Genomic DNA, 24,408 nt, shown 5'->3' on the forward strand with positions numbered 1-24,408 from the left:
CACCCCCATGAGATAGTCATTGTAAGAAAATAACTTAAAAGATTAGGGAAACTGATAAATTACCAGATGCACAGAATAAGCTGAGAGATGTCTCCACACAAGATACTGTTCAGTGTTAGCTGGTAACTCCTAGGAAGCCATTACCTGAGCCACAATGCAAACACCTTCACTGAATTGGGGAGAGGCCTCAGTATGTTGCTACGGGTGGCAGCACTTGTAGCCTGCTCTGCTGCTGGAGTGATAAGAACCTAGATACTACTGGTACCTGGCAACTGAGGTAGACTATGGGGTTAATTAAACTGTTGACATAAAGATTAAAACTACAGAACAAAACCCCCCATAACAAAACCCCAGAGGAAAAAAAAAAAAAGGCAAGTTCAGTTTGCAAGAAGTGTCTTATCTACAAAACTTAAATGGTCTGTACAGTGAATTTTTTGTTGCTCCTCCCATACATGCAACAAGTTCCTTCATAGGAATTCCTGGAAGGCTGAAGAGTTCAGAAATGCATGACACCCACATCAGGATTCCCATCAACCTTTTCCTATGTGTGATTTGAATACTTGAGTTCACTACATATTTACACAATAGTAATATAGTTTCAACAGTTTTCATTAATTACATAACAGATGTTTGATTTTTATTTTTTTTTAACAAAAGCTTAAAGGGAATGACACCATTTTTTAATTATAAGCAAAGGTCAAGTCAAATATACAGAGCACGCGAATCAGAATTTAAAAAAACGCAAGAGATTCTTAGTTAAGAAAGAAACAAAAATTACTTTAAGCACAAGTAAGTGGGAGAGCTAAATAAAGTATTTAATATTCTAGAATATACAGAAGGGAAGTGTTTTCAGGAGTTCACTGTAATTAAGGCAGTTGTTTTGCAAGTTAACTTCAACCTAAAGTTATTTTCTTCTTGCCTCTGCCCTGCTTCGTAGCCTAGCTTCACCAGTGGACACACAGCTGCATGCCTAGTTTATAAAATGCACCAATATACAAGCAGCTTTAATAGCTTTAACATGACTTTGTAGAATTCACAAAAAAATTAGCACTTGCTTTGTAGTTACAGGATTTGACTACATGTTACTTAGTGAAAGACCCATTCTCTTCCTTCCCCAGTGAGGACACACCTTAAGTTTACCTTATCTAAAACTGACATGCTTCTTCACAACCAAGTCTAAAAATGCTTACGGGGATTTTCAGGGAACATAATGAAAAACCCTCCTCCTTAAGGGTATTTGTACTTGGTGGATAACTTGATTTTTAAGAAATATAGTCAAGAAATCAAGCTCTGTATTAGAATAGTTACAGATTCCACTCTCTATCAAAGAGCTCTTATAATCCAGTAGGAACAGAATTTTTTAAAAAAACCAAACACCAAAACAAATAAACCCCAAACCTAAGCACACCATGGATTTTGTTGCAGCTTAAGCTCAGGATCTTAACACAGAGTAAAAAATACACACAAATTCTCAGATTGTTCTACAGAAAACATTTTTAGTATTGTATTACCTGTTCTAAACTGACTTTTGGACTGAAAATCAGTGTCATTTTCATACAGACCTCTTCAAAACAGTAAAAAATGTAACTTATTACATTTTGACTGCTTTATTCCTTCATGATAAAAAAATAAAAATAAAACCTTATTTCTATCTTAGCTTCATACAATCAGCTGCTTCTCTTGCTTGTCACAAGACAAGACAGCAATTCCAAAATTCTGGAAGCAGAACTGCAAAACCATATTGCCACACTATTTTTGTGTTCATTTTGATAGAGCATTCAAGTTTTAAGATAACATCATGATTTAAATGCCTTACATTAGTAGCCCAAACCAGGGTGCAGAACACACAGTCAGCAGACTGCATGTCAGCTCCAGGACAGTTCATCCAGTCCACAGCCAGTTCCCAGTGGTGTCTTTTGTTGGAGTCATGCAAAGGCCACGAGCGTGATGAATTACTCTAACAGGAGCAACACAACCCTGGCTACCTTCCTGGGGACTGTTCAGATGTAGACAAAGGACATCTGTGTAATATATTGGCACTTTGTCTGCATCACACAGGTGTACTGTATCTGATCATCTGGCAAGTTCATGCCAACACACAGCCTTTCCCTTTAAGAGGCTGTGCAGCTCATCTGTCTAGAGAAGCTGATACAGAAGAACCCTGCCTTATATAATCAGTGATTACTCAAATCAAGATTTTTTTGATAATAGGAACTTATACCATGTATTGGCATTCACAATACGACACTAATTTGCTGTCACATAAGCAGTTCAAGTGTACAGTTATCAAGCATTAACAGTAGCATTACCAACACCCTGCTGGTGAGGAAATCATCAGCATACGGCTATTTGAATGTCAGTGTGAGTAAACCATCTAATCCTTTAATATAGGAGCTTCTTGAATGGTGGACTACTAGTTTTAGACAAAACCTTCTTAGCAAGTTCATAGGTAAGCTAAAGTCTCTTGAGGACTGAATTGTTGAAGACAATTATTAAGTATTAAGACAATTATTAAGAGTATTAAGACAATTATTAAGAGTATTAAAATACAGTCTACAGAGAATGGTGTAAAACAAGAGATGATCCGTTTTGGAGAACACAATAATACAAGTAACTTATCATCCTACTCTGGAAATGACAGTCTTCAGAACTGAATCAGAAGATACTGAAACTCCTTCTTTGTTTTTGATTTGTGAGGGGGGAAATATATGGATGTCCCAGATAGCTACAAGGTCAAGAAAAATGAGGGCAGGGAAAACCAGAAAGATAGATGCTATATCCATTTGAAGGCTGAGGATGTCCAGTTGCTTGAATGTAACTATTTCAAAAGTGGCTACTGCAGGTGGGTGAGCATATTTAGGGAGTGAAGCCATCTAAAGGGGTGAATCTTAAGCCTTATGTTTGCTTGGCTCAAGACTGTAGCTGCAAGTTGTGTAAACTATAATCATTAAGAAATACATTCAGAAATTTACTTGAAGTGGTCAAGAGAGCTACTAGATGAAGCAGTAGCACTAGTAACACCAAAAGGATAGCTACTACCTTTCCTTACGCTAGCAGCTATGTGTCACACACCTTGTGTTCTTGTCACTAATCTTGTCACTTGTCACTAATGACACTTTTTTTTCTTACAACAACCACTATGTACTTCAAATAATTTAACAATTCAGGTTGGAAGGGACCCCATAAAGTTATCTAGTTCAGGCTCCTGCTCCAAGGAAAGTCAAGAGTGGACACTTCAAAATTACTTCTGCAAACAAGAAAAAAGAAAAAAAAATAGAAAAAAAATAGTAAAGCCCACACAAGGAAGCTGTGATCAATTTGACCAAGAATCCTATGAATATTCAAGAACTATGACAAAAATTTAACCACAAGAATGCAGGTTGAGGCTGTATTTTCAGAAATTTTTCACTTCTCTCATACCTGAGATCCAAACAAAACTTAGAGAATAGAAATCTTATTGATCCACAGAGGGAGGGGAGGGGGGAAAGGAGCAAAGGTTTTAACAATTCCCTTACACCTCTGAAGCATGCCTTGATACAGATACAAAAAGCTACCCAAATGCAATCATATCTTATATACACTTACAAGATTAACAAACCATACACAGAATAAGTCCTAGATGGTATGGAACAGTGAAGCTGCAAGGTCCAGCTGTGATTAAGAATGTATAGAGGCCCTATAACAATCTAGTGTAATTTTATTGACTATCATGCCTTGTTTTAATTCAATTGAGTTTACTAGTCCAGCAACTACTATCTACAGTAAATTCCCCTAGAAGCACAACTAGGGAGTGATATACTTGACATGTTCTGGAAGGAACTGCATTATAGCCATGTCTGTTGCAGATTAAAAAAAAATAAAAAAAAAATCAACAAGTCTCTTTTTCACATTTCCAATAGAATCCAAAAGAAAGGGATTTTATGCAAAACAAGTCTGACTTGGACACAATTTGGTAAAAGCAAATCCTCACAGCTACAACAATGGGAACATTTTAGTTTTAATTTGTTCCTTAGGTTCAAAAATTTAAACAATATATGCTTTTTGCATATAATAAAATTATAATTTAACTCCAAACTAAGTCAGAAGCTATCTGCAAGCAAAAATTAAAATAAGTGGCAAACATCAGACATTCTCCCTAATAAACAATTTGCAGTCAAAAGAAAGCACAAACAAACCCCCTATAAACTACTTGGAATGCAGGTATCAGGAGCTTCCCAATTTTAAGAAAGTTAACATCTTGTTCCACAAACAGCTTCTGTGAGCATTATTTCAGTGCTCTAAACATGAGTGACAGCAATTTTATACAAATGCCTAAAGCACAAAGTTAGACCATATAAAGGGGAACACTATTACACACTACAGCCACACATGGACATCAGTTCTGTGGAATTTTTCTATATGCCACGCTGCTATTACACACTTATCTTGACCTACAACATCCTTTGAATTATGTCTCAAACAAAACCTCACCAAGAGAAAGTTCCAAGAAGGAAAGTATTACAACTTTAGGCCACCTAAGTCCTTAAACTGACATGCAGTTTTTTTAGATTCCTCCTACGAGTCAAGACTAATGTAGATTCTCCCCGATACAAACCAGTATGTGTACACATCACATTACAGATGATAATTTGTATTTTTTTGCCACGTAACACCTAATTCACTATGGGAGCGAAAGCAAACTGGGTTGCTGAAAAGTAACCTATTCAGCACAAGTGTCTAATCATACGTTGTTCTGACTTATTTCCAGAGCAAGCTCCACCTAGTTCTTCCAGCCAGGAAAGTAGTTGTCACCTTATACGAACATCTGCAAGGACAAGACTGTCAATTACTTACTGCCTGTAACTGAGTACATCAGATCTGAAAAGGTACGTAACAAGTATAGTGTTCCAGTTATTCAGTTAAAAAAACCCTCAGTTTCTTTCTTAATTGCAGACTTTTGTCTTTAATCTTAGGGACATCCAAGCTAATTACAGAAACTAAAATTTCTTAAGTAAGGTGAATACAAGTATGGTGAATTCAAACTAGGTAGATTACAGCACTATGTAGGAAATGTACTCAGCAACTAAGGCGGAAAGAAAAGCTATCCTGATCACTCCAGATGACCAGGAAGCTCCTTCAGTAAAGTCATCTCTAATCTCTCAATAGAAAGAGCTCATCAGAGGTGTCAGAAAAGGAGTGCATGAAGAATTAAGTATGAGCAGGTTAGGAAATGTAGTTTAAATCCTACAAAAAAAAAAAAAAAAATGGAATACTTAGAAGAAGCCTTACAAAATTAGCCAGGGGAGAAAAAACAACGTTATTCTAATAATATTCAAAACCCCAATAAAGTTTTCAGTCACAGTACTGATTACAGTTAAAAAAAAATACTTAGATTCAGGTTGCAATGGCTGAAAAACACATTAGGATCAATTTTGGACATTATTCAAAGGTGCCTCAGCACAGCCTCTGACAATCTACCTTTACAGCTGTGAACATATATGTTTACTGTGAATGGAATCCATGGCTTCTTGGAAGTATATTTTAATGTGTTTAAGATATTCCCTGCCTGCATAGCAAACGAGATACAATTTCTGATAAAATTCAGGGGTCCTGAGTAGCTGTAGAGTACACATAATTTAACATTTGCTCTAACACAAAAAAATGTGTTAATGTAGTATTAAGAAAATTTGAAAGCATCATATATGAAAGTTACAGATATTACCTGTTAACATCTGATAACAGCAGATACTAGGGAAAGCAAGACTAGTTAATTTATTACATCAGAACACAATAAATAGTAAGTCACAATCAACAGGAAATTGTGACAAACATAACAAGTAGTCATTTTACTGAAATTAAATCACCTGAATCAATATCTGAACTACTACCTTGATTCCTATTGTACCAAAAGGGATACAGCAAATTATAGAAAAAATAAGAAGGTGTTAAACTATCATACCCAATCAGGTTATGAACTCCTTAGCTTCAGGAGTGATATTAAAATAAAGTTAAGTAGCATGTCTGATGTTTGGAAGGACCTTCAGTTGGAGCTAAAAATTAAAAAGTAGCTCACCTTTAATTTTCCATATGCAAAGTAAATCTAGAATAAACATTTGGTTGCGTACACAAAGATCCTTTGAAATTAAGAGCTGGGTAAATTTCAAGTTATTCCATTGACTGATGCCAGCTGGACAAATCTATCTTCCCTACTAATGGTTTATCAGAATTGTATTAGAGAAAAATACTTGATATCATCTTCAAAAAGGCATTTAAGATACATCTGAGTCACCGGTGGTTGAAGCAGTGCTGTTGTCCTCAGCAACACTAAATTTATTACCACCAAAATCGTTGTCAACTTCTCTAGTGCTTTAGGAAGACGGCAGCTACCTGGTTTCCTCCCGTCATGGGTGACCCTTTGCGAGTAAAGGTACCAGGGAAACGTACACGGGATCCACACACAGCCAGACCTCACCAGTCACTGCTGCTCCGGGAGCACAGGACCTGCCCCACGGCCTGGGCTCCCGCAGCACACCCCGCAGGGTCCCCGCCACCCCAGCTGTACCCCAGGGCCTGCAGACCCCCTCCCGAGCGCCCCACAAACTCTCGGGACCGCTGCCAGCTCCTCCACAATGCCCCATGGCTCCTCTGCCCAGACTTATGCCCCTGGGGCCTTACGCCCCTGCTCTCAAACCCCCCTCCCGCACAAGGTACCCCCTCAGGGCTACCCCCCATCCGCTCCTGCCCTCGCCCCTCGCTGACAAGACCCTACCTGCCGTTAGATCCCAGGGCCACAACCCCCAGGACGGGTCGCCCTCCCAGCCCGTGGCCGGCTCGCCTCCCGGGCCCCCGACCAAGCGTTACCTCCGAGCCCCGGGGCTCCAGCGCTGCCGCACCCCGCCAGCCTGACCCACCCGGCTCCCGGCCGCCTCCTGGCCCAGCCCGGTTCCCTCGCCCGCTCCGGGCCCTCCGCGCCGCGCTGCAGCCGCGTGGCCCTTCCCCTCCTCCCCCGCGGAGGCCCAGCAGCCCTTCCTTCCAGCAGCCCTTCCTTCCAGCAGCCCCTCCGCAGCGCGGCCCCGCGCCCTTCCAACATGGCCCCCATCCCTCCGCCCTCAGCGCCCACCCGCCGGCACAGCCCCGTCCCGGCGCGGCAGCTACCGTGGGGCGGCGGTGGCGGCAGGCCGGGCGGGGGCGAGGGTGGCGGCAGGCCGGGCGCCGGGCCCCCCCTCAGGAAGGACGGCACGAACTCGGCGGCGTGGACGTTGGGCACGAAGGGCTTGGCATTGACGTTCAGCTGCCGGCTGAAGGCCGCCCCGAGCTGCTCCTGCTGGGCCTCGGCCTCCGCGGCCGCCGGGGCGGACCCCGAGCCAGCGCCGCTGCCCGGCTCGATGTCTGCCTGATCCCAGCAGTCGGGAGCCGAGTCGCTGCTGCTCCCGCTGCCGCTCCCGTTCGCCTCCATTTTGTGGCTGCCCCACAAGCCTCTGCGGCCCCGAAGCGTCTCCCAGCGTCCGGGGTGAGGGGGAAGCCGGCGGCAGCACCGACTCAGCGCTCGCTCCGGCGATTCCGCGTGTACTCCACCGCCCCGACGCGAGCGCAGTGTGGCCTCCCGCAGCTCCCGTACCGCCTCCCCGCAGCCCCCCCCCGCCGCCATTTTGGTAGTTTTTAGCTCCCCGGGGCCTCATCCCACCGCAGAGCCGAGGCGAGGCGCGGGAACTACGGCTCCCAGCGTGTCTTGCGCGAGCCTCTCCTGGCCCGCCTCCCCGGAAGGGATGGGAAGTGTAGTTGCCTGCGTTTTCTGCCAGTTAACAAACTACAGCTCCTGTCAGCCTTTGCGCGCGCCTTTCGTTTCTGCCGTCTCCGCCTCCAAGTTCGGGGGGCAGACGGGACATGTAGTTGGCGGGAACGCCTCAGGCGGGACAAGAACTACCCGTCCCAGCAGGCCGGGCGCCGGCCTCCCCTCCGGGAACGCTTGTGCCTTGCCCTGCAGGGCTCTGGGAAGCGCAGTTCGCAAAGGCTGCGGGGGCGTCACCGTCGCCTGATGGCTGCTCCACGTTCCCTCTTCCCAAACGAAGGTCGTTTCAGCCGGGGACGGGCAGTGGCTGTGTGGGCTGCCTCGCCGGGGAACATGAGCCTGTCCCGGGCGCTCCCAGGGGCCGCCTCCGCCCGTCGCCACCGGAGCACCCGCCGTCCCGAGGGGCGCGGCGGGGGGTGGCACCGCTCTGACTGCCCAGTCACCCTGAGGGGCTCAGCGTCTGCAGTCAGCGAAGACGTGCTCGTTGCAGCTTTTGCCTATGCAAAACTGCACCTACCTAGTCCTAGAAAGCAGAGGTGCAGAGTGACAGCAGTGACAGCAGTGACAGCACCTGCGTGGCGTCAGTAACCCTTCCAGATGACGATTGGTGAGCACATGAGGTGAGAGCAAACGCCTCTGTACATGTCCAGCTGTAAGCTGACAGGTGCATTAAAAGTTCCAATTTTGGCAGTTCTACAACACTCTTTGACTTCTTTACTATATAAAAAAATAATAAATCCAGTTAAGCCACAGGCAGTAGGGCTTGTAAAGTACTGAGGCCCTTGACTGGTATGACTATTAGAATTTATTATATAAAAATAAATAGACATTGCTTGAAGTTAACCTGGTCTAGTGGGAGGTGTCCCTGCCCATGCAGGGGGGTTGGAACTAGATCATCTTTCAGGTCCCTTCCAACTCAAACCATTCTATGATTCTATGATATTTGGAGAAGACCAGGAGGAACAGAGGGGAAACAAGTACATGTTGGTTAGCAGGCTGCTTATGGCTGTGGCAACATTTCACTTTGCAAGGTTCAGCATAAGTTTTTATAACTAGACAAAGCAAGTGCCTGGGAGAAGAGAGTTTCTTGCAGTGCTCACATGCGAGGTCTGAGTCAGCTGCAGCATTACTTATGTTAGAACACTCTAGAGCAGGTTACGGAGTTGTTTTGAAAGCAGACGGGCTCAGAGCTAAAATGTAAAGGTCTCCATTCAGTACAAAATCTGGTGCAGTTTTGGTTGGAGAACTACACAAACTTTCCTGAAGTGGCATTTACGTAACATAATCCCGACACAAGAACCATATGGTTTCTGGCTGCACACCAGCAGCAACATGGACACTCCTGACAAGCAGGAAATTCTATATACCAGCTAATGAACATATGTTAATGGCAAAATATACTTCCAACCATACAGGGCAGCCCTTATAAAAGTGAAAAACAAAACAAAACTCCTGCCAACACCAAAGGGAATTAATTTTGGGGAAAAAAAATGTAATTCACAATTGAAGACTATATACTTCTGCTAAGGGGAAGGCTTTCCTTCAAGCATCAAGAGCTTACTCTCACCAGAGCCTAGACAATGAGTTTTAAAGACCTTGTGAAAGCCACTCTCTGGTTATGTTCTGGTGCAGAATTCCTTTCCAGTTTTCAGGCAACATTGCCATTGCCTCTTTGTTCAAAGCTGAGTATAATTAAGGAAGATTCTCACCTGTGTTACTGTTGTGATACTTACAAGTTTGTTAAACTACAAGTAAGTTTCTCAGCTGTATGCTGCAATCGTGTTTCTGTTTGAAAAGAAACAAAGAAAAGGTCATATGCTTGCCCACTGAGGTCTGTGGTAGAAGCAGAAATAGGATATGATCCTTTTTTATCAGGGGATCGGAGGAAGCAGTTAGAAGTAAAGCTACAGAAGTAAGAAATAAGTTTCCTAAGCAGTTCGTATGACAAGGAATACTTCTATAAAGCACTTATTAAAGATATGTTTGGTTCATTTGTTTTTTGTTTTGTTTTGTTTTTTTAATACTAACCTTTGCTTATTAGGTGACATTTATTAACCTGTAGGTATCTGATACATTTCATTTAGAATGGAAACAAGGTAACACCATTTGGAACAAAGCAGTTAATGGGTAACTGCTGTTGAATAATACATAAAAATCCAGTGGAAACCAAGCTTCATGAATTCTGCTGGTGGAGTGTCTTGTTATTGTATATTTTTTACTGTCATTAGGAGCATTTAAGAGCACAGGTTCATAATTGCTGCAATGCTGTATTGCAGGTTTGTTTTTGCTGGAGCCTTGACACAGCCTACAAGTCAGGAAAGGCTTAACTGGAGGCAAGGTACCATATTTTCAGAGCAATTAAGACCTTAAGATTGCCAGCACACAGAACATGTAGGCAGCAATTCTTACATATATTCCTTTAAAAGGCTTCTTGAAGGTTTTTGAAATGGAGCTTCATCCTGTCAGCTCCTGAAGTACTGAGCTGTGATAATTCTTTTTGTTGTTTTTTTTTTGGGGTGCAGGGAGTGGGATCAAATATGTGTTTGATCAGAAGTATGGAAGTATGTTACCTCTGATTTCAGGGGAAAATAATTACTTGTGTTATGCAACATTCCTTCCTTCTTTGACAGGTACTTGTTCCCTAGGTATTTGCTAGGATATAAAAACAATTAGTCCACAGAATTTCAGAAGATGCCAGGTGTCCTTCGGAGTGCACAAACCTGTTTTGCAGGCTGTGTCACACATAGGAATTGTGTAAACTCAAACACCAGTTCTTTAACAGGGCTAGTAGTTTGTTTTTCCACTTACAAACAGCTCAAACCAAAACCTAAGTGGAATCATCATAATTGCACTGGCAAAATATCTACTGGAATGTAAATGGTCATGTTCTCATGAGGTTTTAAAGCATAGTAAAAGGTTTTCTTGTTTAAATCTATTTTACATCAAATGTTTAGAATAAATATACTAGTTCTTCATTAAATAAACACTAAAAAGCTCTTCTTATTGAGAGCCACACATATAAATCCACCACATCACTGCTTAGAAATGAAGCTGTTGGACCACCTCATGGTCAACATGTGGGGACTGAGGTGCAGAGAAGAGCTCAATACACTCTTGACTGTGTCAGGCTGTTATCTCATTACATTTAGCTACAGAACATTCCACTTTCTTTTTCCTCCTGGGTTACTGAGATGAATAAACTCTTAAGAGGTGCTTGACAAATGCCAGAGCTGGTATAAAATAAGAATGGGGAACGAGACTTCTTTTTTAGTGAGAGCAAGCTAATCACATATTAAACCATCTCAGGGTAGCTTCACCACTAGTTTGCAGCCTGTGATAAGTCAATCCTACAGCAGTGAAATGTAGGTCCTCATTCACATGATACTAGGAATAGTATTCTGTGCTTGAGTAGCAACTTTCATCCAAGGCTCTCACAAGCACTTGACATCCTAGCTAATATACCTATGGAATACCAATGTTTTAGTTATGTGATCTGAAGCAGAAAGGAAAAATATATTTCACTAGAAGGCTTTAAACATGTTAATGGCTTCAAGCAGTTAACAGCTCACCACCAACAGGTAAACTTATTAAACTTCATATAATAGTAGTCTAAGGGGGAAGGAGAGTGGTTTTAGGGTGCTGGGTTATGAGTGGATTGACTCCATTTATCTTGAGATCAGAGAAGTTCCTGAGCTGCTGCAAAATGGGAAAGAAAGCATTTGGCTGAGATTGGGAGGAGCAGGAAAGGAATAAGCCTTCCCTTTCTGGTGTGGCAGCAAGCTAAAATTCAGCTGACACACCATGAGCCATGCCCTGAAATGGTAAGGTATTCAAATACATACATTAGTTATGCACTTAAATGAGTAGCTTGATATTTAGAATTGCTTTGAAGTCAGAATGAGCCTTTCAAAACAAAGCCAAAAGAACAAGTTATTTACCTAGGAGGAAGAAAAAACAAGAGTTACAAGGTAAATTATTAAAAGAAAAACATAGGGAAGTGCTCAGGTATGAAAGTGTCACTTTAGAGACTTATGTGAAGGAACAATCTCAAAAGACATTCTAGAAATTAAGTTTAGGATTACTTAGAAGAAGCAGATGGAGTTAAATGACTTCAGAAAGTTTTTGTGGAAAGTATGAATTAAGGCTGTACCTAAGTGATACACCTCTCTTGAGGGAAGGCTGTGTATGAGTTTTTCTAAATACCTTTCAGAATATTAATGAGGCCTGACACAGAACTGAAAATGCTGAAACAGTTTAATTAGGCACCAGGAGATAATATATTTAATATTCTTAAACTCTGTCAAATTATCTTTCTAGGTAGTCTGTGGAGATGTAGCTGACAACAAGAGCACAAAACCCACAAAAACACACACCGTTTCAGCATGATGGCTTTTTCAAGAGCCAAGTCTATCCTAAACTTTGCTGGTGTTCCTGAAAGGGTAAGTGAATTATAAAGAGGCTTTTATATTTGCACAAGACTATGTATAAACCAAACTAAGATACCTTAATCTGGAAACATCTTCTCACGGATTTGTTTATTCTAACCCTGGTATTTAACAAATGCTGTTTCTGGCCTATTACTCTCCCTCTGCTGGACACTCACATAATTGCTGTATGTGATGTACATAAATGTATTTTAAGCTGTTTGATTGGAAGAGATTAGAATAAAAGTCTTTGGTTTTCCAAATGTCACAACATAGCATAAGCTCTTTTCCACAGTCCAGCTGTAGAATTACTCAAACTTGCAAAGGGCATCCTCAAAGGGGTTTAGCAACTTAACTATTAAACATTTCATTATGGGTTGGTGGTGAGTGCTTCTGAACTGGATTATTCTTTTTGAAATCTCCAATTTAGAGCCTTTCTGTTGGAGAAGTTAAAGCACATGCTGCAGGCTTCAAAAAGAGCATAAAATGAATTGTTTCTACTTTAGATAGCAAAAGAAATACATTGATCCATACGCCAAAATACCAGTTTATAATGCTCTTTGTCTATCTCCTTATCTTTCAAATACTTCAAGGTTGTTGTGTCTCTCACTTTCGTATATATACATAACCTGTCTTTCTCTTGTTTGTGTATGTCTAGAAATAAAGACTGAAAGGTCATAATTTTGCAAGTGCCATTCCTTTTTTTCAGGTGACTTTAATTGGATACTCAGAGTTCTCAGCTGTGTGATCTATTGCTTAGTTAGCTTGTTGCTCAGATTTGAAAAATCTGTAAGTTGGGTGCTAGATAGGTCTCTGTACAAGGTGCTTCTCTTTGAATCCACAGTCATTGCAGTTTACTCCTTAGACAGAATTTCTTATGGAGTTTTGATACCACAAGCCTCCAGACTGAGAAGTAGTAGGGAGAGGGTGGTTTAGGTAAGTAGTTTTGCTATCAAGAGTGTTTGTTATTTGTGGGACTTTTTGTTTTCAAACCTCAAAATAAACAAAAATGAGGGTTTAGGTGTGCACACTGTGAAGAATCTATACATAGTTTATAAATCTTATGATAGTTGGGTATGTTGTAAACAGCAGGATTGCTTAATGTGGAAGGAATGTGCTGAGCAAAGAATGTACATCGAAGGAAGGGAAGAATGAGATCACTTTAATGATGTATACAGTGACTGAGTTAGGACTGGAAAGGTTGAGACAGCAGGGAATCTATTTTGAACAAAGGCAGAGACTATGGTTTTAGGGATCTGAAAGCCAGGTGCATGATTGGTGGGGGAGGCATTGTGTCAGCTAAGATACTGAAGCAGCTGAAAATAAATCCTGTTAAGTACAATCCAGACCTCTGTTCAGCTGTTTCATGTTTATTAGCAATGTTTTGATTAGAAAATTGACCTGCTTTGTTAGAGCAATTTTTTTTTTCACCTGTAAATCTGTTGGATGTGGAAAGTAAATATGACAAGCTTATGACACATAGATTCTCTGGAAGTGATAAATGGAAACAAAGGATATTTTTGCTCCCTGTGACAAATTTGACAATCTCGGGGTCTGGGATGCTGAGTTGACTGAGCAACAATAGTAACTTTTAAGTGCCAGATCCTTAAGAGACGTTATTTCACTGGCTGTAGGCTAATATTGTTCTAGCATGAGGCAAGTAACAGGGGAAATTTTCACTTCTGGATACCATAAAATTGTCAGTCTTGTAGCTTGATATAGAAGTAAAAATGTAGAAAAGTTGGCTAGTATTTAAAGTAGGACTTAAGAGATGCACAAGGTGTCTCCCCACTAGCAAACAGAGTTCAGCTGTACCTCATAGTTTTTCTAGACTATATTAATAAATAATGTTTCTGTGAGATAATGAAAATGTTGAACTTGGCACTGAAAATATCAATATGGGATGTTAATGCAGGGTATGTAATGTGCTGTTTATTTACACCCTTTCTTATTGCAGTGACCCCCTGACATGGAGAAGCTCAGAGTTGCCATGTCTGCTTCTGGGTTCCATAACATATGTAGGTCAGATCTCCTGCCTTATTCATGCAGTAAAAGTTTTATAACACTTTTGTTTCCTATGGAAAGTTTTACATGTTGGTTTTCTGTCTTCAGGGAGGGGGAATAGAAAACTACTTCCATGTGGGATTTTCATGAGCTTTAATTTCCCCTTTTTAATTCTTCAGAATTAAATTCCAGCTGAGGGAGTGTTTTGTCCATTAGAGATCCCTTAAGATTTTAATTTCAGTAATGACTAAAGCAAAATGGCATTATTGTCATGAGCCAAGAATAACAGTGTCATGGGATTTTTAAAGCTGCTCTTCCATGTCTTGTTAACATGTTAACTTTGTTGCAGAAAATAATTACTTCATTATGAAATTGTGAGAACAAAATAGTGAGCTTGTTTCTAAATAGGACTAATTGCTCCAGAATTATTCTGTGCCAGCGTTTTTATTCCAGAGAAGACAATTTGCATAGGGCATTATTCTGGAATAGGGATGGTTAAATCAATTACTATTTCCTTCTTGTATTGATGGGAGAGCACATATTGGCACTGTGATCCTGTACATGGGAATTAGAAATAAAGCAATTCTGTGTTACCTAACTTGTCCACAAACAGTGAATGGTTAGAGAAATTGCTTTAAATTATCAGAAGAAAAATTCTTGTTAGACTTCAGTGTACGCCAAGCACTTTACATCATTTCTAGGTGCACATTTATTTTTGTTGCAATTCCATTACTCCTGTTGGCACTCTACTACTGATTAGTTTTTGTTTGTTTTGTTGATCTGCAAAGTCACTAAAATAGTAGTATGTGGGAGTATATTTTCACAACACAAAATGTAAGTGCTTACATTAAGAAATGAACAAAAAAAAATTACATTCTGTAAAAATGATCACACCAACATAAAATGGCACTGGTGGTCTAACAAGTGTTGGAATAATCCAAACTTGCTTACACAATTATTGTTTTATGTATTGTCCTCAGTAGTTACATAAATATGTTGGCATATATGGAACATCAGGCAAATGAAAAGGTATTTTCATTTCCCCAAGGGTTTATATTAATACTGCTTTTCTGTGTGCTCTGCACTAAATCTTTTCTAAAACTTGGTCCTTAGCTAAGTAAACTTTGAACGCAGCAAGGGATACAGAGGTTATCCGAGATTTAGTTGACAGTATTTATACTATTGTTATTTTAATTACTATTTTTAAGGACCATTTTTGTTTTAATTTGTTATGTTCTTTAATCTTTTTTGGCAATATTGGATGTAGCAACAGCAACATCACTCTTTTCAAAGCAGGGGTCTAACTAAAATATGCTGAAACAAACAGGCAAAATCCACATTGTTCTTGATTTTGCATTGTGCCCAAATGACATTAGACAATATTGTGTCTAAAAAGAGCATTGTTCTCTGCAGCTTGTAAAAGTTAATGAACATGATTAATCCTTTAGTAACCCCTTCCTTTTGATTACTAGCAGCGTGTACGGCATTCCTAGAGCAGCTTATCTCCTCCCAGCCATACAGTTAGAGCAGATACTTAACAAAATATGGATTTCTGAAAAGAATTATTTCAGAAAATTTTAATGCTTTTTAGGAGATAGCTGTAAGACTGCTGTTCCTTGAAATGCAGTAACTTTTTGGAAGAAAAAGTTAGTTTTCTTTTATGTACATTGATATCTCAGATTTTTAGAATTCCTGTGCTGAGGTGATTTATAAGGGACTTTAATATTTGGATTATTTTTGTAAATAGGTTTGGAGAATTGGAGAGGACTCAGACCAAGCCTGTACCTATAAGACTTGACAGTGTAGGTCAGTTGCTTTAGTGATTGGAAAAAAATCTGTTACCCAGAAAAGCTGTGCCAGCACAAAGCAACCAATGTAGAAACAACTGTAAAGCAGAGGATTGCCTTTGTCAGCCTAGCTAATATTGTTTGTGAAAGGAATGTAGTAGTCCTAGCAGAAAGCCCTCTTTCTCCTGATAAGTGCTGTGTAATCATGCCAGCAGAATTTCTGAAGTACAGTCAGGCAAAAAAAAATGGCATAACTGTGAACAGAGAAACCCCAAAGCAGTGCCAGAACAAAGCTTTGTTGTTGAAGTTATGTGTGGTAAATAGACTTTAAGCTACTGTTCTGTGAGAGATTAATTTCAATCTTTGTTTCATTATGACTTAATAGTATTATTTTCTTCTGCTTTCCATTCAGAGTTTTCATTTTATTATTTCAGTGTTGAAACTCACAATAGCTTTTTTCAAATGAAATAGTGAAAGATAAAATTCTCTGTATCTTTTTCAGGTGACTAATTTCTGTCACATAAGTAATATCAATTTCACAAGGATTTCTGGAAATCTTAGGCTTCTCTATATATTTAAGGAAGCCAAAGTAAAATTTGGGTTCATGGCAGGAAATGCTCTGGCTGGATTCTCAGTGCTTGATATATTTGTGTTTTGCCAAAGTGGCGTGTAACTTGAGGTCTTCTGCTTACCTGCTAGAAGGTTGTAAACCTAGAGCCTGTGTGTACAGATCCAAAGTGCTACCTCCTGGTCTGTGCTGTGCTGTATTCTCTTCACCAGTTAAAATTATTTGATTTCTTGAAAACCTGTTCAATAGTTTGATACCCTAGTAGAATTGATGGCATGCTAAAATCATTCTTCTAAACAACAAATAGATGTTCTACTGCTTCTAGATGTAGATTTGAAGAGTTGTCTGCAGACAATAATCACATTAGGAGAGCAATGAAGTATACTTCATATTGGTCTTCATAAATTGTCCGTGGGTGTCACTCTTGAGTCAGACTGAAACATTTTAGGATCAAATCTGGGAATTGTTTTTCCTTTTTTTCCCCCTGTTGTTTCCACAGTTGATGCTTTTCTTCTTAAATGTACTTCCCATTACATAATGGGAATTTTTTTAACTTTGCAGTAATGTAACTACAGAGATACTTCCATGGCAACACTTTGTGGATTTGCAGTTAAATGACCAGTTACTATCTTTGATAAATTGTTTCTTATTTTGTACAACTCTAGTAATTTCTGTCATCTTTTTGGAGCAAAATCAAGTGACAAGGAGAAAGCATTTATTAGTATCAACATGTAACTGTGGAAAGCCAATGCAAGCCCTGTAAATCCTGGTCTCCCAAAACGTAATCTCAAAACTGCATCACAGACACTTGTCTTCAGAAGTTTTGGGCAGTCTCATGTAGTCAGTGAAAGCAACAGGTGAACCACAGGACATAGATTTTTAAATAATGTGTGCTTGAGATGTGTGGCAAGGTCTGTCACTGGGAATTCTTATCAGTGTCTTCTAGTTACATGCTTGCTTTCAGATCCTTGAGAAATAGGACGTGTGAATGTTAGGATGTGCAGAAAACAAAGGCAATAGGCCATGACAACTATAATTCCTCATAGTTTTTCTATAATTTGCTGCCTCTGTTTTGTTATTATATACATCAATAAAATTATGTATAGCTAAGGAGAAAAGACTATTATTTGTATGGTGGTTGTTTATATGTGTGAAAAATATATTGTTTAATAATCAAGGGGTATGTGCTTTGGGGAATATAGATCAAAATAATTTGTTTATCTCTGAAGGCTGTAAGCTTTGGGAAACAGTGATCCAACTGTAGGAGGAAAATGATTGCTGAAAGAGACAGCAGGATTCTCTAGAGCTCTGATGAAATGAACAGTATTTTACCTTTTACTTAAGGGAAGGTTTCCTAGAGTTTGATTGAAAAGATGACTTACTGTCTTATGACAAATGTGTTTGAACTCTAACCTGCCACATAGGAAAACTGCTTCTGGCCAATTGGTTATAAGAGTGTAAGCATATCTGCCACAGTATCTTATGATCCCATATACACAATATCAAATAATTAGACACAAATTAATTTCTATTGTACTTAAGAGTTTGACAGGACTTTTAAAATTAAGGCATTGGTGCATTAGTTCACCAAATTTGTGCTCCTGTGGTAGGCTTGGTTTCACATCCCCACTAGGTGATTAGTTGTTTATATTTTTTTCTGTTCTGTTTCTGGCCTTATTTTTCAGGCCCAAGGGAGCAAAACTCCATGAACTGACAGGATTAACAAATTAAAGCTGCTTGCTATGTGGTCAGGAAAGCCCCAGAGCCCTCTCTTGTGCTTCAGAATACTGTAGAGAGAAGAGCAGCACTATTTGTTTCACGAACACCAAGGCATTTAATCAGCTTAGCTGTATATAATCTAACCACATCTTTGGTGACCTACAGACCAGTCCTGCTAATCAGAGGTGAATCATCTTTGTGCCAAAATAGTTTGATTTAGGATATATCTCATTAAATTTGAGTGTAACAGTATTTTAGGAATCACAATATGAACCCTTCTGCGTATCATAGAGTAGCTGTATGAAAGTGCAATGACAGGATGTGGTTTTGGAGAGAGGGGTATTTTGTGTATACAAGAGAAGCCATTGCCAATAAGTAAAAGCAGATGCCCCTCTTCTGGACTAGGAACACAGACAAAATAATGTAATAGCAAAAAATTAAAGTAGTTGTGAAGATTCTAATAATACTGCCTACAGTAGGAGTTACATCTTCTAGTTCCTTTCATTGTTAATCATCTCACAAAGTAATGTCAGGTCTTACACTTTAATATTTTTCCCAGAAGTCCCATATTTGGGTCATATCTACTGGGAAGCATCTCTGTGAAGACGAGAAGTACCGTGTATCAAATATGTATCAGTTTTAGGATACACTGCAGTAATAAGTAGAGCAGGATCACATAACCCATATTTTTTAAAGGTTTAATAATTTTCATTGAAAGGTCTTAGCTGTGGCACAGGAGAATATTTTATTGAAGTAAAATTAGAGACCATTTCACTAAAGTTAATGAAATTATACTGTAAAGGATTAAAGCATTGGACTCAACTTATCTGTCCTGAAATTCTGTTATCTTACCTGTGGATACCATGAAGATAGTTAGATGCCCGTCTGCTCTCTTCGGATGGCTGTTGGGAATGAGATTGTCCTCTCCATGGCTGAAGAGGTTAAATAACATTTTCATGGCAAAAACTCGTGTCACTCCACATGTAACACTATGCATAAACTACCAAATGGCGTTTTATCAAAAATAGGAATTATAGTCTAGTGGTAACTTGGGTTTCTTCCCCTAGAAGGTTAATGTAAGCAAGTTAGAGCCAGCTTTATGACTTCAGCAGCAGCACTGACTTCCTGGAGAAATTTTTGGCATCACTCACACTCTGTATCCATATTTTCTCTTGTCATGTCTAGATCAGTTTTTGTTAATTCCTGTTTATTCACTAATCTTGAATAGGGAGAAAAGCCTGTAACAGCCTACAGCTGTGCACCTGGCCTATAGAAAAAAGTGCAGATGCCACAATAAGCAGTTCCATCTGCTAGAGACTAGAACACAGAGTGTTTGGTTAGGCTATTTCACTAAAAACAGTTTGTGTATTCCAACATGGTGCATTTTGTAGGAAAATAAGTCTCATACATAGTAATGCAGTAGGAAATTATGATTTCGTATATAATAGTTTTATTTTTCTGTAGTAAAAAAGGCAATAAACTTAATTATGTCAAGGAGAAATAAAACTATAAATAAGCCTGCATTTCTAATCTCACTGTGGCAGTGATACTGGATAGATGCACTTACTGTGACTTGCTAGATATTACTGCTTAACTTTGTATCTAAAATAAATTCTATTAAATTAAAATGTCAAGATACAAGTAAGGTGTGTATGTTATTTTAATTGTTGCAGTCTGTTATCAAACTTTTTTTTTTTCTTTTTTCTTTTTTTTTAACCTGGGAAAAGACCAAATGCATTTTCAGGAATGTTACACTCACTGCACAGCCAGATCTGTGTGCTCAGCATGCGTCCACCTGGCTGGCAGGGAGGTGTCGCATACACTTCACCACGAGAATGAAATCTATGGCTCAGCTGTTTTTCTGTGCTGGGTACCACAGTTTTAATACAGTAACAGTTCTACATGATGGAAAAATGAAGGGCAAAAATGCAGATAATGTTTTTAATAAGATCTGTAAAATATTCATACAGCTCTTCTTTCATGATTAAAATGTGATCTTATTACATTTCTCCTATAACCATAGTTACAGGAAAAGAAACAGCTAAAACCCCCAAAATAAACCAAGGAAAAAAGCTGACCAAAACCTAATAGATTAGATAAATTAGGCTAATTTGGATCTGAGGAGCAGTATCCCAGTGGCTGAATCTCTAGATTTTGTCTTTCCATTAAATCTGAAGGTCTTAGATGTATTTTTTAATGACACAATTATGAAATAATTGCTGTACTTTAACAGTATCTAATTTTAAATCAGACAACATTCATTTACAACATAATAAAATAATTTTTTATCATCTATGTGTTCTAAATATTATTGCCCATCCAGGGAAACAGGTATGAAGGAAATTGTCTGAAGCTGCAGCATGAGTCAGTAGCCAACCTAGAAACTGAGTAAGTCATATCTTCTTACTGCTATGTGTCCTGCCTCTATTTTTTTCATCTTATGCTCCTTGAATGGGGACAGAAAAAAGAATAAGCATTGCATAGTTTGCACATTATGGGAAAGCATAATTACTGTAGCTCATCACCATGAAAAAAACCCACAAAATTCTAAAGAATAGCTATTATAAACTCCTGTTTGGAGATCTTCCTGCTTTTCTAGTTTGTAATGTTTAGCACCTGTTCAAGCACTGTCTTCTATAAATAAGCATTTTCTGTTTCAGACAAAATTTACATTGAAAATTATCTTGGTGCAGCTGTTCAGTTTTTTTACAATTGTGAATTGCCAAAAAAGGACCAGTAATTCCTTAGGGGCCCGGGAGTTAAATCTTTTTTATTTAACATGATACTATGTAGCAGAGCTGCTATTGAAGTCTAATTTATTGTTAGCTGTTCTTAAGATTTGCTAAAACTGACAACTGAAAAGGCCTTGTTAGATGATCCTCATTTTCTTATAATTTCTGTGGCTTTCCAGTTCCATAATTACTGACTCTGATGGCACACTGCCCCCAGGATGAATACTTTGATAATCTGCTGCTCTCCTGTACGCCTTGTCATCTTCGATGTTCTAGCACACCACCACCTTTGTGTGAAAACTACTGTGATAAGAGTAAGTAATATTTCTGGAACACTTTGTGGCTATCCTGGGCATTTTCACATCACATTTTAGATAGAATTGTAAACATAAACACTTAGACTCTGCCCAGGTTTTAGATTTATCAAAGCCCATATAAAAGTAATATATGGGCTCAAAAATATTACGTGTATGCAGTGTATCCTGTATGAGTGTGTGTGTGTTAAGATGAGTAAACTTTTAAAGCTCTCAAGCTTTACTTGAGCTATCACTCAATAGAAATAGCTACTTTGATATAGAAGTTTTCTGTGTTGAACATGCTTACTGTTAATTACTTATTGTTTACAAATAATTTAATGCATCTCTTTAATTTTATAAGGTGCTGATTCAAGTGGAGTTCTTTGGATTTGTTTGGGCTTAGGAGTAATTATAGTCCTCACTCTGTTCACCTTAATGGTCTTGTTTAAATGGAAGCACTTGAAGCTACTAAAAGAAAATCTGAAAAACACAGGTGAATAAATAACATTATTTATAAAATAATTTTAGATCATTGTATATTTTTGCTACTCTTACCATGTATACATTTTGCATATAATTGATATTGCAGATTCTAATAACTGTCAGGTTGTTTTGTATTGCTCAAATAGTCTCAATGAAGATACTAAAGTTATTAGGGAATAAAATATCCAGATGGTAATTGTGAAAGCAGCAGTCTCTGTTAGTTCTGGATCATGTTGCAGTTGTTTTGTTGCATATTCTTACGTGCCTTGCTGATGTTTGACAAATCATTTGTGAACCCTCAGTAGCAAAAGATTTTTGTAAGGATTTCATCCTCTTCTTATTAAATGCAAAAGGAATTCTACCCAGGTAGAGAATACATATTCAATATTAGCTTTTCTTCTTATAAGACATTAAATAATTTTACTTAGTATTTTAGCCTGTAAGAATTGTATGTGGTTTATTTTGGGAAGGTGAAAGCAATTAAGTTATTTTATGTTTTAAAAATACTGGTATTTGTGGAGTGTTCAGCCAATAAATAATAACTGATTAGAAAATGTGTTAGATTACTTCAATGTTTCTCCTGAAGTATATGGGATATATTGTCATAGAACAAAGTATTATAGTGTATAACTACATCTTAAAACTTCCACTAATGTTAGGAACGTAGTTGGAACATAATGAAATTTGGATCTTGAAAAACTTTGTCTGGTACAGCATGATGTATGTAGTAAATAATCTTCTGTATATTTACAGACTCTTCTTTGGAGCTGCACAATATTCTCAAGGCTAATACTGAAAGCAGCATGAATACAGAAGGAATTAGACACTCACTTCAAAGCGAAACATTAATGTATTCAGTCGAAGAATGCACTTGCAGTGATTGTGGTTTGGTAAAACCTCAGACTGGCTGTGAAACTTTATTTCCATTACCCGCTACAGAAGAAGGAGCTACTGTTCTAGTTACCACTAAATCTTTTGATTATTGCAACTATATTCTGGGTGCTGGATGACTATGAGAGAAGTATATTTTTACTGCATAATAATAAACAAGTTATTCCAGTATAGCTAATAATACTTGCAGTTAGTGGAGAAGGCTAATACATCATCACTATATATCTTCCATTGAGCTTTCATTAATACTGTCAAATTATTTCTAATTCTAGGATCTCCTGGGTTAAGTATTTCTATATTATTTTCAGGTGCTAAACTAGTTACTGCAATTTTTAATTTCTGAAAGTCCCTACATAGCATGGCGTTTTCTGCCTTTAGTGATTGTATCTACTTATGCCAGATATATACAAACCCATAATTAAACAAGTTTGCAAATATTTATGTTAAATTCAGCTCTTGTGCAAAAGTTGCTTGATGGTACACAAGGAATTTTCCAAGAGGCAGAAATGAAGATGCACATTACATCCCCAGTCTTGTAAAGAATAATTTTGAATAGTCCCTATGATGCTTGAAATAGGAATGTTCTAGTGATGACTATCTTTGTAGGGTACAGAGTCCCTTCAGGTTCAGATAGTATCTCTGGGTCACCCTAAGGGAGGTTGTGGTGCTGTGAACACCACACCTGCACTCCCAATGTACTTCCTGATGGTGCAGACTTTCCTTTAAGTGCAGAGTGTTTTTCAGACTATATTCTATAAAGATTTCTTCATTCTACTAATTTTTTTACTTACCTTTGTTATAAGTACAAGTATTGCTGACTAGATACAGTCACGCTAGGCTACTGTGTGGCCTAAAATTGGGAATATACTTTTGTCATCTTGCCTCTCAAGCATTAGTGTTATTTTCCTAGTATTTGGCCAGTTTTATTCCTGGAATACTGCAACAAGAAAAAAAGCAGTAACAATCGTTTTATTGTACATAACTTTCTATTTCAGGTTATTGCATCAATGATGAATTAGGGTGTTTTAGGACTAGTAAACAATTGCCAAAGATCTGTGAATGATCACTACTACAGCATCTGTAGGTGTCCACAAAGTTTGGCCCCGTTTCGAGAGCTGTCCAGGTCAGGCCACACATAGCCAAGAACTCTAGAGTAGACCTACAGGGCTATTAAATTAATTTTTATTACTTTATGTAGCAACTCTTAAAAGACAAGTTGTGGTCCATGGCTCCACAGTGTGGAGCAGTATGTGGCAAACACAGCACTGCATTTAGGCCGTGTGCAAATACAAATCAACAAGATGATGCCTGTAAGTGAGCTTACAACAATTAAGAAAGTTACTTCATTACTTTTGTTGTTGTTGGAGGTTTTACAATTTCCGTACCGGTTTTTTTGAAACACGAATCTTCTGGGACTTGTAGCTTACAAAGCGCGTGGGGCAATATCGAACATTTTATCTCCCTTTCCCTCATCTCCCAGTTGTTCGGTGTTTCTTCACTTCCCGGCGGAGCTGCCGCACCGGGTGGGCCGCAGGGCTCCCCGTGCAGGGGAGGGTTTGCCCCAGGCCCTCCCGCCGGGGCCGAGCACCCGCCGCTGCTGCGCAGGGCGGGAGGGAGCAGCTTCCCGCCCTTCCCAGCGGCAGCGCCCGGCGGGAGCTCGGCCTCCGTGAGGGAAGCGAAGGCGGCAGCGGGAGGGCTCTCCCGGGAGGCGGCCGCCGGGCTGTCCGCCGCAGCCC

The 24,408-nt window shown here is 39.3% G+C and overlaps 2 protein-coding genes across 5 annotated transcripts in view; one reads left to right on the forward strand and one right to left on the reverse strand.

Moving 5' to 3' along the window:
* GSPT1 (G1 to S phase transition 1) overlaps positions 1-7,560 on the reverse strand; it is a 24,794-nt gene extending 17,234 nt beyond the window's left edge. The window contains exon 1 of the mRNA XM_051631748.1: positions 7,135-7,560. Coding sequence (XP_051487708.1) covers positions 7,135-7,435 — 301 coding nt within the window. The 5' untranslated portion in view covers positions 7,436-7,560. The remainder of the gene's footprint in view (positions 1-7,134) is intronic.
* Positions 4,758-23,128, forward strand: TNFRSF17 (TNF receptor superfamily member 17). Of its 4 annotated transcripts, none has more exons than XM_051631749.1 (6): positions 4,758-4,865; positions 12,086-12,207; positions 20,594-20,658; positions 21,182-21,316; positions 21,660-21,791; positions 22,535-23,128. In XM_051631749.1, the coding sequence occupies exons 4-6, from the start codon at positions 21,202-21,204 to the stop codon at positions 22,789-22,791; spliced, it is 504 nt and encodes a 167-aa protein (XP_051487709.1). In that variant the 5' UTR covers positions 4,758-4,865; positions 12,086-12,207; positions 20,594-20,658; positions 21,182-21,201; the 3' UTR covers positions 22,792-23,128. The 4 variants fall into 4 exon arrangements, with proteins under 4 accessions (XP_051487709.1, XP_051487710.1, XP_051487714.1 ...); XM_051631750.1 differs by lacking the exon at positions 4,758-4,865 and adding an exon at positions 8,322-8,388; XM_051631754.1 differs by lacking the exons at positions 4,758-4,865; positions 20,594-20,658 and having other exon boundaries at positions 12,169-12,207.
* The last annotated feature ends 1,280 nt before the right edge of the window (positions 23,129-24,408 follow it).

The sequence above is a fragment of the Apus apus genome, chromosome 14 (genome assembly GCF_020740795.1).
Source record: "Apus apus isolate bApuApu2 chromosome 14, bApuApu2.pri.cur, whole genome shotgun sequence".
Lineage (NCBI taxonomy): Eukaryota > Metazoa > Chordata > Aves > Apodiformes > Apodidae > Apus > Apus apus.

What these genes read in the sequence shown, in the direction of transcription:
- TNFRSF17 (XM_051631749.1), top strand. Translation starts at nt 21,202, where the DNA reads ATGGCACACTGCCCCCAGGATGAATACTTTGATAATCTGCTGCTCTCC. An exon ending in TGAAAACTACTGTGATAAGA is followed by an intron (nt 21,317 to 21,659) that starts GTAAGTAATATT and finishes TAATTTTATAAG; the next exon opens with GTGCTGATTCAAGTGGAGTT. An exon ending in AGAAAATCTGAAAAACACAG is followed by an intron (nt 21,792 to 22,534) that starts GTGAATAAATAA and finishes GTATATTTACAG; the next exon opens with ACTCTTCTTTGGAGCTGCAC.